At 45.9% G+C, this 17,389-nt stretch overlaps 2 protein-coding genes across 6 annotated transcripts in view; one reads left to right on the top strand and one right to left on the bottom strand.

Moving 5' to 3' along the window:
- The window catches only part of pnp4b (purine nucleoside phosphorylase 4b), a 392,972-nt gene that overhangs the window by 310,746 nt on the left and 64,837 nt on the right, over nucleotides 1–17,389 (top strand). The window lies entirely within an intron of this gene.
- On the bottom strand, nucleotides 4,789–17,275 carry LOC117745582 (gonadotropin-releasing hormone II receptor-like). 4 transcript variants are annotated; one of them, XM_034554010.1, is made up of 6 exons: nucleotides 17,044–17,275; nucleotides 15,728–15,907; nucleotides 15,078–15,271; nucleotides 11,633–12,173; nucleotides 10,226–10,427; nucleotides 4,789–5,489 (listed from the first exon to the last, which is right to left on the bottom strand). In XM_034554010.1, the coding sequence occupies exons 3-6, from the start codon at nucleotides 15,092–15,094 to the stop codon at nucleotides 5,113–5,115; spliced, it is 1,137 nt and encodes a 378-aa protein (XP_034409901.1). In that variant the 5' UTR covers nucleotides 15,095–15,271; nucleotides 15,728–15,907; nucleotides 17,044–17,275; the 3' UTR covers nucleotides 4,789–5,112. The 4 variants fall into 4 exon arrangements, with proteins under 4 accessions (XP_034409901.1, XP_034409903.1, XP_034409904.1 ...); XM_034554012.1 differs by lacking the exon at nucleotides 17,044–17,275 and having other exon boundaries at nucleotides 4,789–5,486; nucleotides 15,728–16,261; XM_034554013.1 differs by lacking the exons at nucleotides 15,078–15,271; nucleotides 17,044–17,275 and having other exon boundaries at nucleotides 15,728–16,261.

Below are 17,389 nucleotides of genomic sequence, written 5' to 3'. Positions count from 1 at the left end.
TGCCATGTGATGTGTCATGTGATGTGTAGCTTACAAATATGTTTTGTCCTAGTTTTTATTGACACAACAGGGCTCTTATTTTGGTGGTTTAGTCCACACGACATCATCATGTAACACTCTTCCTGTCTGCTCCGCCTACAGAGACGTGACTCCGCCCCTCCTCCAGTGATGGTCATGGTTGAAGCGACTCCACCCGTCCAGCCCGGAACAGGCACTGGATAAACCTCCTCCTCCTCCTCCTGAGCCTCCTTCTTCCTCCTCTTCCTCTTCTTCTTCCTCCTCCTCCTCCAGCCTGTGGTCTCATCCTCTCCTCCTGACAGCCTTACAGCCACTTCAGCCTTTATGAATGACTGAGATTAGAGTTTATCTTTTAGATGATGAGTCTGAGGATCTTCCAGCAAGCATCTGATACCACAAGGTACTTTACACCACCTAGAGACCACCCAGAGGTACTTTACACCACCTAGAGACCACCCAGAGGTACTTTACACCACCTAGAGACCACCCAGAGGTACTTTACACCACCTCAGGTAACTCCGGCCGGTGATCAGGTGACTTGCCGGTGATCAGGTGACTCTTGCCGGTGATCAGGTGACTCCGTTCCCTTGTGGTATCAGATGCTGACGTCACCATCGTGGCGTCCCGGATGCTTCCTGTTGAAACCAAAACCTTTTTCCTTCAGTTTTGATTCTGTCACCATCGGTGCCAAGTATCCCGAGCTGACGAGGCCTTCCACCGGTCTGACCAGAGACCTGGTCCTCAGAGGATCAGGTTCAGATGAAAGACCTCTGAGACCCGGAGCCAAAGGATGTATTACTTCTCTGGTCAGCAGGTGACTGTGGAGGACTCTCCTCTGCGCTACTTTAGCCTTTCAGTGTTTGTGTGTGTCACCGAGTTCGCCTCAAGTCAGGATGTAGAGGAGGCCGAGAGTCATACCCCCCCCCCCCCCCCCCCCCCCCCCCCGACCTCCACCAAACTCTTTACCTCCAAAGAGAGCTACCTCGGGCTCAACGCCAAACGCCTAAGCTCCAGTCAAGCTAACCTACCTCAAAACCAAAAGCCCCCTCTGGGGCCCTTTTAGCCAATTGTCTACCTTTTTGTACCAATGGCGATGTCTTGTGCCAGACCGTCGCCCAGAACCCCTCTGAATGCCGCTCCCCTGAAGCCTCCAACGATGGGCCGGTTCTTCCAGAAGCTGGAAGAGAGAAATCACAGAAGCTTTGACTTTGACTTCCTGTCTGACTCCAGTGCTGCTTTCAGGGCCCAAAAACCTGTTTCAGATGTTAAAGATGTCTTCTGAGCTCCATGAACCTGTTTTAGATTTTAGTTTCAAAACCTGCACATGGATCGTACCTTCTAAGCTGCAAAACCTGCTCCAGATCTGAGCAGTGAGGGTCCAAAATCCTCTGGAGGTGGACCACAGTACCGACCTTGAGAAGTCCAAAACCTCCAGATCCTCTCCAGCAGTAACAGGCCATAGAGATCATCCTCTTGAGCCCAATAACGGACCATAGTCCTGCCCTTCAACAGGGTCCTGGGTCATGGTCTTCTCTTTAACAGCCCAAAGTCTGATGTTCAGAGCCCTTTAATGAACCTCTAGATACCTGATCCAGATTGTACCTTCCACTAATAATTCATCTGAAATGCTTTGCTTCAAGACTTTTAGCTTCTAGATTTGCTCAATAACGGACCAAAGTCCAGACCTTTAATAGTCCACAATCTGATCCAGATCTCAGGTCCCGAAGTCTTATCCCAGATGTTATCTTACGCAGCACTGGGTTCATTCTGCTGATATTTCAGGGCTATTAGCTTCTAGATTTGCTTTCGGAGCTCAATAGCATCCTGATCCAGGTGCGCCCTGAAGCTCACCTGGAGAACGAAGCTTTAACGGAGCTTCAGAGGACTCTCATCGGTCCTGGTCCTCATGGAGACGCCTCACCTCCACCTGAGAAGAAGCGGTGAGGGGTTCAGTCGTCACCTGAGAGACGACTGAACCCCTCACCCCTCCCTCATTTTCGCGGAGGCGGCCACTTCCTGTCCGATGTGCATCCTCGTTTGGACGACCTCTAATGTTTAATACTGTCTTCTAAAGCCTGGAAGAGCTCCCTGAAGCTTCCTGGGAGAACAGAAGCATTCTGGAGACTTTTCAGCCCAATTTCCAAATATTCTTTAAAAATGAGCTGAACGACGTCCAAAGATTTAAAAAATAAAACGTTTTTCAACGATTAGTTTTTTTCACTCTGCTTCCGGTTTCCAGAGTCCGAGAAAACCAAAAGAAACGCTCACGTTTTATATTTCAGATAAATACTTTGTAAGAAATGGAGTGAATATATATTTTCATATATTGTGACGTGAAGAGCGTGTTTAAAATAACCAAATAACTGAACGACAGACGCTTTCACCAAAAGCTCCAAAATACCTCTGAAATATTACCACTGACAGTGAACCAGAGACCCTGATCCAGAGACCCCGATACCCTGAGACACTAAGACCCAGAAACTCATAGACCCAGAGATCTACAGACTCAGAGACCCAGAGACCAAGAGACTCAGAGACCCAGAGATCTACAGACTCAGAGACCAAGAGACTCAGAGACACTAAGATCAAGAGACTCAGAGACCCAGAGATCTACAGAGCCAGAGACCCAGAGATCTACAGAGCCAGAGATCTACAGAGCCAGAGACACTAAGATCAAGAGACTCAGAGACCCAGAGACACTAAGATCCAGAGACCAAGAGACCCAGAGATCTACAGACTCAGAGACCCAGAGATCTACAGACCCAGAGACACTAAGATCCAGAGACCAAGAGACTCAGAGACACTAAGATCCAGAGACCAAGAGACTCAGAGATCTACAGAGCCAGAGACCCAGAGATCTACAGAGCCAGAGACTTAGAGACCCAGATACCTAGAGACCTACAGACCCAGTTTCTGAGACTCAGAGACCACAGAGTCAAACAGAGTTTCTTCAGCTGAATTCAGTGTCATTGAGTCATGTCCAGTCTCACGGTGTTCGCCTCTGGGTCAAAGGTCAAAGGTTGCTGTCGAGTGTTTCTAAAAAAAAACTAAAATGTTTGTAAAAATAATGTTAGCTGTTCTTTTTCTAGAACTTCATTCTCTTCAGTTTATTCGTATTTTTCCATCGTTGCCGGGAATTCGTCCAAAATGAAATAATTCTTTACTATTATTGCTAATAATATTATGATTAGGACCTTTTTACCCTCCTGTTTTTCTATTGTTTGACTTCTTCTGATCTTCGAATTTGAGAATGTCGTGTTTTCAGCTGACGGTCAAGTCGCTGATTCACCATCATTTCATAGAGCCGTGATTTGAAGCCATATTGTACACAGATGTAAAACTTTGTTTAATTCAGACTGTCGAGGAACTAAAACGAAGACGTATAGATCGTAGAACGTAGAGATCGTAGAACCAATGAGAAAAGAGATGCTTTAATGTTTCTGATGAACTTTTATTTTCATTAATGTGTCATTTAAAAAGAAAAAGAAAAGCACCCAAAGCTTTAAACTGCTTTCTGAAGCGAACAGACGTCATGAAGAAGAGTTCAACTTCCTGAAGTGACGAACTTCTTCTTCTGTGGTTTTAAGATGTTTCACCTGTTCTCCTTTCTGATGTTTCGACACGTAAAAACCAAATAAAACTCAATAGAAATCAGACGTCTTGTTGTTTATTGATTCTTTGTGAATGATAACTTTGTCTTCAATAAATAGTTTAAAGTCTGAAGCTGATTAAATGAATGTGTGCTCACTCGCCCCCCGTGTGGCGCGGCGGCCGGATCCTCGCGTCATAGCGTGATCTCGACCTTCACCATGAACGGAGACACGAGCGCCTGGCCAGCTGCTCGAGGAACTCCTCCTCTGATCTCCACGTCACGAAAGGCGTGGTAGGCGGACACAAAGGCGTTGTGGAAGACGACCAGGGGTACGTCCCGGTCGCCTTATCGAGGTTGTCCACGCCGCCTTGGTCGCGGTTGTCGTCCAGGGCGATGACGGGCTTCCTCACGTCGCCCCTGCACCAGGAGCACCACATGGGCCCCTCAGTCCCTCGTTCCAGGTTCCTCTCTGGGCACCAACAGCAGGCTTCCCGGTGTCGACTTGCATCTTCCATGCGTAGCTGGATCTGACGTCTAATTTACAACACCTGTCCTTTTTTGTATTTTTAAAGAGAAAATAAGAAAATACATCCACAAATACATAAACAGACACAAAGTACAAGTGTGTTTAGTTTACAGGTGTGAGAACATGATGTTATATCTCTATTACAAACATTAGACAGCTGCTCCTTGAACAGAGAAAACTGATCGTCCAAATGAGGTCTTGCGCAATACGACAGTTCCCTTCCCTGAGGCCCGCCATGCTGGACTGGATGTCGATGAGACCCGGCCCCCCCTCCGGCACCGGCAGATAGAGAGCTGCTGCACGAATCCAGTGCCGGCCAGACCAGAAGAAGTCCACAACAGACCTCTGTATCTCTGTCATGAGGCCTCCTGGTCTCTCTCTCTCTGGCTCCACCCCCAGGACTCATACAGGTGACGCCCCCTACCTGCAGATGAGCCTACAGCTGAGGGCAATTGGCTGATTGGAGCTTCAGGCGGATAAGAGGTTGGGGAAGCCAGCCAGAGGGCCCAGTGGCGTGTGGTCGGCAGGGTGCTGTGGTTCTACCGTTCATACTATTGGAATATTGATACTCCATATCCAGTGATACGGAGTACCGTCTTGTTTAGTTCTTGTTTTGCTTTTGATTAATAAACCACATTTTTGTTAATGCCTGTGGGTTATTGTCCCTTTAAGTAACGCTACACTCATTGTTGCTCCCGTAGACTTCAGTCGGGGAACGTAACAGACCCCTTCAGGTGTTTGGTGCTACCGTTATCGATTAAAGGACTCTGATGATCAATACAGGAATGAAATCAATAAAACACATTTTCTACTCTAATTTAATTCAACTCTTTCCAACAGAATCATATTAAAGCCCTAAAATGTCCTCTTTAAGCTGCAGGAAGACCATCTGAGAGTCCTGGTCCCCCTTAAGCTGATCCAGTTCAGGTCTGACACGTTCTGACTGTGACATAATTAACTCCCGTCCTCTGATTGGTCAGTGTCCTGCCTGGTTGTTGGTGGCAGGGTCCGCCTTGTGCCTGGCGGACAGGCGGTCCGGAGATCGCAGCGAGGCGTCGCTCTTCGTCCTGCGGCAGCAGGCGGCGAGGTCGGCCCTGAAGGACGGCGTGTAGAAGCCGTAGATGACGGGGTCGCAGCAGGTGTTCAGGTTCCCGAACACGAAGAGGCCGTGGTGCACGTACTCAGGTGTGACGCGCAGCATGTCGGGCTGGAACCAGTACCAGATCCCCAGCAGGTAGTACGGCGTCCAGCACACAACGAAGGAAAGCACGATGACCACCGTCATCTTCAGAGTCTTCATCCGAGCCTTCGGGATGATGTCGGTGCCACTGCGCCGCAGGTACGACTCACCTGCTGAGAGGGGGCGGGGACGTCGTTAGTGATGTCACAGTGTGTTACAGGTGTATCTTAACTTTGTCTCCCAGGTGTTGCAGGTGGATGTGCAACAGGATGTGCAGGTCTGTTACAGATGTTACATTATGTGTTACAGTTATGGGTCTGTTACAGATGTGTTATAAGTATTACAGATGAGTGATGGGTTATAGGTGTTACAGATGGGTTACAGATGTGTTATAGGTGTTACAGATGGGTTACAGATGTGTTATAGGTGTTACAGATGTGTTATAGGTGTTACAGATGGGTGATGGGTTATAGGTGTTACAGATGGGTTACAGATGTTACAGATGTGTTATAAATATTACAGATGTGTTATAGGTGTTACAGATGTGTTATAGGTGTTACAGATGGGTTACAGGTGTTACAGATGGGTTACAGATGTGTTATAGGTGTTACAGATGTGTTATAGGTGTTACAGATGTGTTATAGGTGTTACAGATGGGTGATGGGTTATAGGTGTTACAGATGGGTTACAGATGTTACAGATGTGTTATAAATATTACAGATGTGTTATAGGTGTTACAGAGGTGTTATAGGTGTTACAGATGTGTTATAGGTGTTACAGATGTGTTATAGATGTTACAGATGTGTTATAAATATTACAGATGTGTTATAGGTGTTACAGATGTGTTATAAATATTACAGATGTGTTATAGGTGTTACAGATGGGTTATAGGTGTTACAGATGTGTTATAGATGTTACAGATGTGTTATAAATATTACAGATGGGTTATAGGTGTTACAGATGTGTTATAAATATTACAGATGTGTTATAGGTGTTACAGATGTGTTATAGGTGTTACATATGTGTTATAGGTGTTACAGATGTGTTATAAATATTACAGATGTGTTATAGGTGTTACAGATGTGTTATAGATGTTACAGATGTGTTATAAATATTACAGATGTGTTATAGGTGTTACAGATGTGTTATAGATGTTACAGATGTGTTATAAATATTACAGATGTGTTATAGGTGTTACAGATGTGTTATAAATATTACAGATGTGTTATAGGTGTTACAGATGGGTTATAGGTGTTACAGATGTGTTATAGATGTTACAGATGTGTTATAAATATTACAGATGTGTTATAGGTGTTACAGATGGGTTATAGGTGTTACAGATGTGTTATAAATATTACAGATGTGTTATAAATATTACAGATGTGTTATAGGTGTTACAGATGGGTTATAGGTGTTACAGATGGGTTACAGATGTGTTATAGGTGTTACAGATGGGTTACAGATGTGTTATAGGTGTTACAGATGTGTTATAGGTGTTACAGATGGGTGATGGGTTATAGGTGTTACAGATGGGTTACAGATGTGTTATAGGTGTTACAGATGTGTTATAGGTGTTACAGATGTGTTATAGGTGTTACAGATGGGTGATGGGTTATAGGTGTTACATATGGGTTATAGGTGTTACAGATGGGTTATAGATGTTACAGATGTGTTATAAATATTACAGATGTGTTATAGGTGTTACAGATGTGTTATAAATATTACAGATGTGTTATAGGTGTTACAGATGGGTTATAGGTGTTACAGATGTGTTATAGATGTTACAGATGTGTTATAAATATTACAGATGTGTTATAGGTGTTACAGATGGGTTATAGGTGTTACAGATGTGTTATAAATATTACAGATGTGTTATAAATATTACAGATGTGTTATAGGTGTTACAGATGGGTTATAGGTGTTACATATGTGTTATAGGTGTTACAGATGTGTTATAGGTGTTACAGATGGGTGATGGGTTATAGGTGTTACATATGGGTTATAGGTGTTACAGATGTGTTATAGGTGTTACAGATGGGTTATAGATGTTACAGATGTGTTATAAATATTACAGATGTGTTATAGGTGTTACAGATGTGTTATAAATATTACAGATGTGTTATAGGTGTTACAGATGTGTTATAGATGTTACAGATGTGTTATAAATATTACAGATGTGTTATAGGTGTTACAGATGTGTTATAGGTGTTACAGATGTGTTATAGATGTTACAGATGTGTTATAAATATTACAGATGTGTTATAGGTGTTACAGATGTGTTATAAATATTACAGATGTGTTATAGGTGTTACAGATGGGTTATAGGTGTTACAGATGTGTTATAAATATTACAGATGTGTTATAAATATTACAGATGTGTTACAGATGTGTTATAGGTGTTACAGATGTGTTACAGATGTGTTATAGGTGTTACAGATGTGTTATAGGTGTTACAGATTGGTGATGTGTTATAGGTATTACATATGGGTTATATGGGTTATAGGTGTTACAGATGGGTTATAGGTATTACATATGGGTTATAGGTGTTACATGTGTTACAGATGGGTGATGGGTGTTATAGATGGGTTATAGGTGTTACAGATGGGTTACAGATGTGTTATAGGTGTTACAGATGGGTTATAGGTGTTACAGATGGGTTATAGGTATTACAGATGGGTTATAGATGGGTTATATGTGTTATAGATGGGTTATAGGTGTTACAGATGGGTTATAGGTGTTACAGATGGGTTACAGATGTGTTATAGGTGTTACAGATGGGTTATAGGTGTTACAGATGGGTTATAGGTATTACAGATTGGTGATGGGTTATAGGTGTTACAGATGTGTTACATATGGGTTATAGGTGTTACAGATGTGTTATAGGTATTACAGATGTGTTATAGGTATTACAGATTGGTGATGGGTTATAGGTGTTACAGATGTGTTATAGGTATTACAGATGTGTTATAGGTGTTACAGATGTTACATATGGGTTATAGGTGTTACAGATGTGTTATAGGTGTTACATATGGGTTATAGGTATTACAGATGGGTGATGGGTTATAGGTGTTACATATGGGTTATAGGTGTTACAGATGGGTTATAGGTGTTACAGGTGTTACAGATGTGTTATAGGTGTTACAGATGGGTTATAGGTATTACAGATGGGTGATGGGTTATAGGTGTTACATATGGGTTATAGGTGTTACAGATGGGTTATAGGTGTTACAGATGTGTTATAGGTGTTACAGATGTGTTATAGGTGTATAGGTGTTACAGATGTGTTACAGATTGGTGATGGGTTATAGGTGTTACAGATGTGTTATAGGTGTTACAGATGGGTTATAGGTGTTACAGTGTTATCTGTATTCATGTAAGTGTGGTAGAGGTCTGTTATAGCTGTGTCAAATATATGTTACAGGTATGTTACATGCATGTTAAATATGTGTTACAGGTATGGTCATCAGGAGAGTGGAAACACAGAAGGGAACTAAGGAGCTCTCTGAGACAACCACTGGAACTACTGACTCCACACGCCACTGTTTAGGCTACCTAAGTTATGCTATGCTACCTAAGTTATGTCCAGTTCGTGACAGAGCTGTTTCAGGTGTTAAACGTGTTACATGTATCGTATGTGCTAGAGGTCTGTTATAGATATGTTACAGGTGTGTTAAGGTGTGGTAGAGGTCTGTTATAGATATGTTACAGGTGTGGTAGAGGTCTGTTATAGATATGTTACAGGTGTGTTAAGGTGTGGTAGAGGTCTGTTATAGATATGTTACAGGTGTGGTAGAGGTCTGTTATAGATATGTTACAGGTGTGGTAGAGGTCTGTTATAGGTATGTTACATGTGTGTTATAGATATGTTACAGGTGTGGTAGAGGTCTGTTACAGGTGTGGTAGAGGTCTGTTACAGGTGTGGTAGAGGTCTGTTATAGATATGTTACAGGTGTGTTAAGGTGTGCTAGAGGTCTGTTATAGATATGTTACAGGTGTGTTAAGGTGTGCTAGAGGTCTGTTATAGATATGTTACAGGTGTGCTAGAGGTCTGTTATAGATATGTTACAGGTGTGTTAAGGTGTGCTAGAGGTCTGTTATAGATATGTTACAGGTGTGTTAAGGTGTGCTAGAGGTCTGTTATAGATATGTTACAGGTGTGCTAGAGGTCTGTTATAGATATGTTACAGGTGTGGTAGAGGTCTGTTATAGATATGTTACAGGTGTGTTAAGGTGTGCTAGAGGTCTGTTATAGATATGTTACAGGTGTGTTACAGAAGTGTTACAGGTGTGGTAGAGGTCTGTTATAGGTATGTTACAGGTGTGTTACAGAAGTGTTACAGGTGTGCTAGAGGTCTGTTATAGATATGTTACAGGTGTGGTAGAGGTCTGTTATAGATATGTTACAGGTGTGTTAAGGTGTGCTAGAGGTCTGTTATAGGTATGTTACAGGTGTGGTAGAGGTCTGTTATAGATATGTTACAGGTGTGGTAGAGGTCTGTTATAGATATGTTACAGGTGTGGTAGAGGTCTGTTATAGATATGTTACAGGTGTGTTAAGGTGTGCTAGAGGTCTGTTATAGGTATGTTACAGGTGTGGTAGAGGTCTGTTATAGGTATGTTACAGGTGTGTTACAGAAGTGTTACAGGTGTGGTAGAGGTCTGTTATAGATATGTTACAGGTGTGTTAAGGTGTGCTAGAGGTCTGTTATAGGTATGTTACAGGTGTGGTAGAGGTCTGTTATAGATATGTTACAGGTGTGCTAGAGGTCTGTTATAGGTATGTTACAGGTGTGTTACAGAAGTGTTACAGGTGTAGTAGAGGTCTGTTATAGATATGTTACAGGTGTGGTAGAGGTCTGTTACAGGTGTGTTACAGGTGTGTTACAGGTGTGGTACGGGTGTGTCTTACCTTTGTCTCTCAGGTGCTGCAGGTGGATATGCAGCAGGATGCGGCTGTAGCAGCAGCTCATCACCAGCAGGGGGACCACATACAGCGTGGTGAAGTGAAACATGTTGTAAACGGTTTCCTGCCAGCGGCGGCTGAAGCTGCCGTGAGTCGCACACTGAGTGAAGTCCACGGCCTCGACTCTGATCGCCCGGAAGATGAAGAGCTGAGGAGACAGGTGAGGGTTCAGGTGAGTCCAGTTGGAGCTCACAGAGAGGCTGGTAACACACTGGTACTGGTTTGAACACCAGCTTCACTTCCAGTGTGGCTCCTGACGAACTGGTTAATAACCGGTTTCTGCAGCTAAATTCAGTGAAGCACTTTGTTTCAGTTTTCCAGCTGATGGCCTCTTAGCATTGTTAGCATTCCTTATAGAAACCAAGGGGAGCCGTTAGCCCGAGCTAACAGCAGGAGGTTTCACACATTTAATCTCTCCAAAAGAAAATCAGAACATTCCTGCAGGGATTTCATGTTCTGGAACTTTCACCTGGATCAGAGAGAATGAATCCAATAATGATGATGATGAGAACATAAAGATAAACTTCATCATGTGAGCTCTGCTTTCATCAGACAGGTAAACGGATCTCTTCCCTTTGTCCTTCAGTGCAGAGCAACGGATCATCATGTCATGAATATTAATGGAAGATATTCATATTAAAGACTTATGTACAGCTGCTGGATGAAATATTAAAAAGATTAAGGGGAGAAAAAGCAGCAAGAGAATTGACATTATATATATATATATATTATATATATATATATATATATATATATATATATATATATATATATACACATACATATACACATATATATATATATATATATATATATATATGTATATATATATATATATATGTATATATATGTATATATATATATATATATATATGTGTTACCTGTGGTCCTGTGTTACTGTGTTACCTGTGGTCCTGTGTTACTGTGGTCCTGTGTTACCTGTAGTCCTGTGTTACTGTGGTCCTGTGTTACCTGTAGTCCTGTGTTACTGTGGTCCTGTGTTACCTGTAGTCCTGTGTTACTGTGGTCCTGTGTTACCTGTAGTCCTGTGGTCCTGTGGTCCTGTGGTCCTGTGTTACCTGTGGTCCTGTGTTACCTGTAGTCCTGTGGTCCTGTGGTCCTGTGGTCCTGTGTTACCTGTAGTCCTGTAGTCCTGTGGTCCTGTGGTCCTGTGTTACCTGTAGTCCTGTGTTACCTGTAGTCCTGTGGTCCTGTGGTCCTGTGGTCCTGTAGTCCTGTGGTCCTGTGGTCCTGTGGTCCTGTGTTACCTGTAGTCCTGTGTTACCTGTAGTCCTGTGTTACCTGTAGTCCTGTGTTACCTGTAGTCCTGTGTTACCTGTGGTCCTGTGTTACCTGAGGTGATGCGAGCAGCAGGCTGAGGCTCCAGGCCAGCAGCAGCATGACTCGGTTCCTGCGGTGTGCACTCAGGGCGTCCAGCGGGTGCAGGATGGCGTGCTGGCGGTCGAGGCTGATGACCACGAGGATGAAGGCGGAGGCGTGCATGGCGAACAGCTTCAGGAAGCACAGCAGCTTGCAGAGGACGTCTCCTCCGTACCACTGCACCGTCACGTTCCACACCGCGTCCAGAGGCATCACCACGAAGGTCATCACGAGGTCGGCCGACGCCAAGCTCAACATCAAAGGCCGCAGGTGAGATGCCAGCCGCCGGCCACGCCCACACCAAACACTGCCCAATAAGGCGAGGTTACTGACGGCGGCAAACAGGAAGAGGACCAAGGTGGCTCCCACGCGGAACTGAGCGGCCCGGGTGAAGCTGGGAGCCTTCCAGTCTGGGGGAGGGGGCCACTGGGACGTGTTGGTAGGGGGCGGGGCTACATAGCTAGTGGGTGGAGCCAATGATGACATTTGCATGATGGACCAGTTACCTGACATCCTGCAGAGAAGAAGAATAGAAAGAATTAAAGGAACATTCAAGTATTTAAGAGACCAGCACAGACACCAGCACAGACACCAGGACAGAGACCAGGACAGAGACCAGCACAGAGACCAGCACAGACACCAGGACAGAGACCAGGACAGAGACCAGGACAGAGACCAGCACAGACACCAGGACAGACACCAGCACAGACACCAGGACAGACACCAGGACAGACACCAGGACAGAGACCAGCACAGACACCAGCACAGACACCAGGACAGAGACCAGGACAGAGACCAGCACAGAGACCAGCACAGACACCAGGACAGACACCAGCACAGACACCAGGACAGACACCAGGACAGAGACCAGCACAGACACCAGGACAGACACCAGGACAGACACCAGGACAGAGACCAGCACAGACACCAGCACAGACACCAGCACAGACACCAGGACAGAGACCAGGACAGACACCAGGACAGAGACCAGCACAGACACCAGCACAGACACCAGCACAGACACCAGCACAGACACCAGGACAGACACCAGGACAGACACCAGCACATACACCAGCACAGACACCAGGACAGACACCAGGACAGAGACCAGCAAAGACACCAGCACCAGGACAGAGACCAGCACAGAGACCAGCACAGACACCAGGACAGAGACCAGCACAGAGACCAGCACAGAGACCAGCACAGACACCAGGACAGACACCAGCACAGACACCAGCACAGACACCAGGACAGAGACCAGGACAGAGACCAGCACAGAGACCAGCACAGACACCAGGACAGACACCAGCACAGACACCAGCACAGACACCAGGACAGACACCAGCACAGACACCAGGACAGACACCAGCACAGACACCAGCACAGACACCAGCACAGACACCAGCACAGACACCAGGACAGACACCAGGACAGAGACCAGCACAGACACCAGCACCAGGACAGAGACCAGGACAGAGACCAGCACAGAGACCAGGAGAGACCAGCACAGACACCAGGACAGACACCAGGAGAGACCAGCACAGAGATCAGGACAGACACCAGCACAGACACCAGGACAGAGACCAGCACAGAGATCAGGACAGACACCAGGAGAGACCAGCACAGAGATCAGGACAGACACCAGCACAGACACCAGGACAGAGACCAGCACAGATATCAGGACAGACACCAGCACAGACACCAGGACAGACACCAGGACAGAGACCAGCACAGAGACTAGCACAGACACCAGGAGAGACCAGCACAGAGATCAGGACAGACACCAGCACAGACACCAGGACAGAGACCAGCACAGAGATCAGGACAGACACCAGGAGAGACCAGCACAGAGATCAGGACAGACACCAGCACAGACACCAGGACAGAGACCAGCACAGATATCAGGACAGACACCAGCACAGACACCAGGACAGACACCAGGACAGAGACCAGCACAGAGACTAGCACAGACACCAGGAGAGACCAGCACATAGATCAGGACAGACACCAGCACAGACACCAGCACCAGGACAGAGACCAGCACAGAGACCAGCACAGACACCAGGTCCAGGACAGAGACCAGGACAGACACCAGGACAGAGACCAGCACAGAGACCAGCACAGACACCAGGTCCAGGACAGAGACCAGGACAGACACCAGGACAGAGACCAGCACAGAGACCAGCACAGACACCAGGACAGACACCAGCACAGACACCAGGACAGACACCAGGACAGAGACCAGCACAGACACCAGGACAGACACCAGGACAGACACCAGCACAGACACCAGCACAGACACCAGCACAGACACCAGCACAGACACCAGGACAGAGACCAGGACAGACACCAGGACAGAGACCAGCACAGACACCAGGACAGACACCAGGACAGAGACCAGCACAGACACCAGCACAGACACCAGCACAGACACCAGCACAGACACCAGGTCCAGGACAGACACCAGGACAGACACCAGGACAGAGACCAGCACAGACACCAGCACAGACACCAGCACAGACACCAGGTCCAAGACAGGTTAACAGGTGACATGTCGTTGGTGAGTGTGAACCGTTACCATAGTAACAGCTCAGGCCTTTAACTCTATCTCTGATCTTTAATCAGCGTCACAGACAGGAAGTCTCCTTCACAATAAGAGCTGATGGACTGGTGGTCGCTAGATAAACAGGCAGACTGACAGGTGATCTGCAGGCGTCCAATCAGAGCTCAGCAGGTGATTCTGCTCACATCAAATACCTGAAGTCATCAACCAATCAAACTCCATGTAGAGAAATTATTGATTATTAGTTAAACTTTCTGAAACATTCTGTGTAATACGCACAGACACACACACACAGACACACACACACATCCATTTTGTGTTTTGCATACAATCACTGTGAATGTGTGAGCTGCATTTATAATTTTAAAACTATACCATTATCATGTCAACTGCTGACACACACATACATCTTTTATGTATTTTTCCGGTACAGTGTGCAATGACAGGAACACATGCGTGGTCACATGGCACACGCACACAGACACACAAGCACACAGACACACGCACACACACACAGACACACACACAGACACACAGACACACACAGACACACACACACACACACACACACAGACACAGACACACACACACACACAGACACACACACACACACACACACACACAGACACACACACAGACACACACACACACAGACACACACACACAGACACACACAGGCACACGCACACAAACCGTCACACCGTCACTTCAGCTCACAATCTGCATTGTGAGCTGTACCTGTTCTGATTTAATAATAATAATGATAGCAGTTTAAAAAATAAATATAGAGAGCTCTGTAACCTGACCTGTGTGTGTGTGTGTGTGTGTGTGTGTGTGTGTGTGTGTGTCTGTCACCTTGGCAACCTCCACATCTCTCTGCAGACCAGCAGAGTTTCAGGCCCTGATTGGCTGACAGATGATTTATTACCATGAAGAGCATCAAATGACCAATAAACTTTTCGTGGTAAAGTTCTGGTTTCATCATCGTGGTCCCACTGAGCATGCTCAGTAGGATTTCCTTTAGCCCCGCCCCCAGCCGTCGGAGTTCACTGATATGAAATAAGAGATATTGATCTATTGATTCAAGGTTTCAGACATCTCTTTGGGCCTCATGACATCATGTGACAGGATGATTGGTATGTTATGTTATTATTATGAGAAGAGGTGATAATTGATTACTGAGATAATGAAGTCACTGTTTTAATAAAACTCTTAATGAACAAAAGGATTTTTAAAGTAAAACATTGTTATTATATTACTCATCTTTAATCTATCAAGAGCTTTTAATCTATCAAGAGCAGTTTTAATTAATGTGTTAGACAGAAACAGTCTAAATATTAATAATAATAATAATAAAACAACGGGAACAAAATAATATGATAATAGTTATAATAATTATAATTAGAACTGCACTGAATTATAACTCTTATTAGATGTCCTGACCTTCTCATTGATTACAGATCATCGATTAGGTTCTGAGGCTTTTATTGTGGAACAGTCTTTACCTGATCAGCAGCTTTGAATGTTTCTCCTCCTCATGTCCTCTGTCCAGGAACCCACCGAGTACCCTGGAGAACCTTGTAGAACCCTGGAGAACCTTGGAGAACCTCGTCTGATGAACAGAACCCAGTCTGATCCGGATCAGTTCAAATTCCTGTCGACTGCAGCAGCTTCTGAAGAAAAACCTGCAGCGGGGGAGGAGCTCCGTGTGAGAGTGAGTGTGTGTGTGAGAGTGTGTGTGTGAGAGTGTGTGTGTGCGTGTGTGTGTTCTGCCTGATCAGCAGAATGAAGTCTTTGATGTTTCAGCAGGAAGTTAAATCTGATCCTGAGTCAGTTTCACTGCAGAGAAACTGTTAATAAGTCTGGTCTGTCTGACATCATCTCGGCACCCCCCCTGAAGCTCCGCCTCCAGATCACATCTGCACCTGAAGCTCCGCCTCCACAACTTGGCTGCACCCCACCTGAAGCTCCACCTCCACAACTTGGCTGCACCCCACCTGAAGCTCCGCCTCCACATCACATCTGCACCCCACCTGAAGCTCCGCCTCCACAAAACGGAGGTTTGGATCTCTTTAGAGCTGGGGATCTTCCTCCTCCTCCTCCTCCTCCTCCTTCAGAGCCTCCTCCCTCCTCCTCCTCCTGAGCCTACTCCCTCCTCCTCCTCCTCCCGAGCCTCCTCCCTCCTCCTGAGCCTCCTCCCTCTTCCTCCCAAGCCTCCTCCCTCCTCCTCCTCCCTCCTCCTCCCTCCTCCCGAGCCTCCTCCTCCTCCTGAGCCTCCTCCCTCTTCCTACCGAGCCTCCTCCCTCTTCCTCTTCCTCCTCCTCCTCCTGAGCCTCCTCCCTCCTCCTCCTCCCGAGCCTCCTCCTCCTCCTGAGCCTCCTCCCTCCTCCTCCTCCCGAGCCTCCTCCCTCCTCCTCCTCCCGAGCCTCCTCCTCCTCCTGAGCCTCCTCCCTCCTCCTCCTCCTCCCGAGCCTCCTCCTCCTCCTGAGCCTCCTCCCTCTTCCTACCGAGCCTCCTCCTCCTGAGCCTCCTCCCTCTTCCTCTTCCTCCTCCCTCCTCCTCCTCCTCCTCACCGCTCCCTGGAGGAGACGCCATGTTGGATCTGCAGGAGGAAAATCACCTGGACTGACTGAGGAGACACGAAAAGATCAAACTTGCAACTAATGTTTCATTATTGTTATTATTATAATAAATATAATAACAATAATAATAATTATCATTATTGTTATTATTAACATTATTATGATGATTTACTCCTGACGTTACAGTTGTTGTTGTTGTTAGCATCAGCTGCTGCTAGCCGTGTTGGCTGAATCCATACTTCCTGTTTCCGGGTGACGGTGCTTCACGTGGAGCAGTGTGTCGTCACAGATCGATAGCTGATGTTTCTGGTGGAGCAGCCGCGCGCTCCTGACGGCTGCTGTTGACTCCGTTGCCGTGGCAACATTGGGAAGTGACGACACAGAGAAAAAGTTAAAAAGAGAATAACCTAAATTAATGATTTAAATAAGACATATATCGCTAGTTATAGTTTCACAACAACTTCACGTATCGTAAAAGTTTATTTAAACCACAAAAGAAAAAACTTAGACCACAATGCAACGCGACAAAATTCCAGCAAATGGGCGGAGCCGTGGGTCGCTCGGCCAATCAGAGCGTGGCGGGAG

The sequence above is a fragment of the Cyclopterus lumpus genome, chromosome 16, assembly GCF_009769545.1.
Source record: "Cyclopterus lumpus isolate fCycLum1 chromosome 16, fCycLum1.pri, whole genome shotgun sequence".
Classification (NCBI taxonomy): domain Eukaryota; kingdom Metazoa; phylum Chordata; class Actinopteri; order Perciformes; family Cyclopteridae; genus Cyclopterus; species Cyclopterus lumpus.
The sequence above is the reverse complement of the archived record's forward strand: the minus strand, read 5'-3'. Positions and strand labels throughout refer to the sequence as shown.

Coding starts and splice junctions, on each gene's coding strand:
- LOC117745582 (XM_034554010.1), bottom strand. Junction 10,428..11,632: donor TGCTGCTCGCATCACCTCAG/GTAACACAGGAC, acceptor CTGTCTCCTCAG/CTCTTCATCTTCCGGGCGAT. Junction 5,490..10,225: donor GCAGCACCTGAGAGACAAAG/GTAAGACACACC, acceptor GCCCCCTCTCAG/CAGGTGAGTCGTACCTGCGG.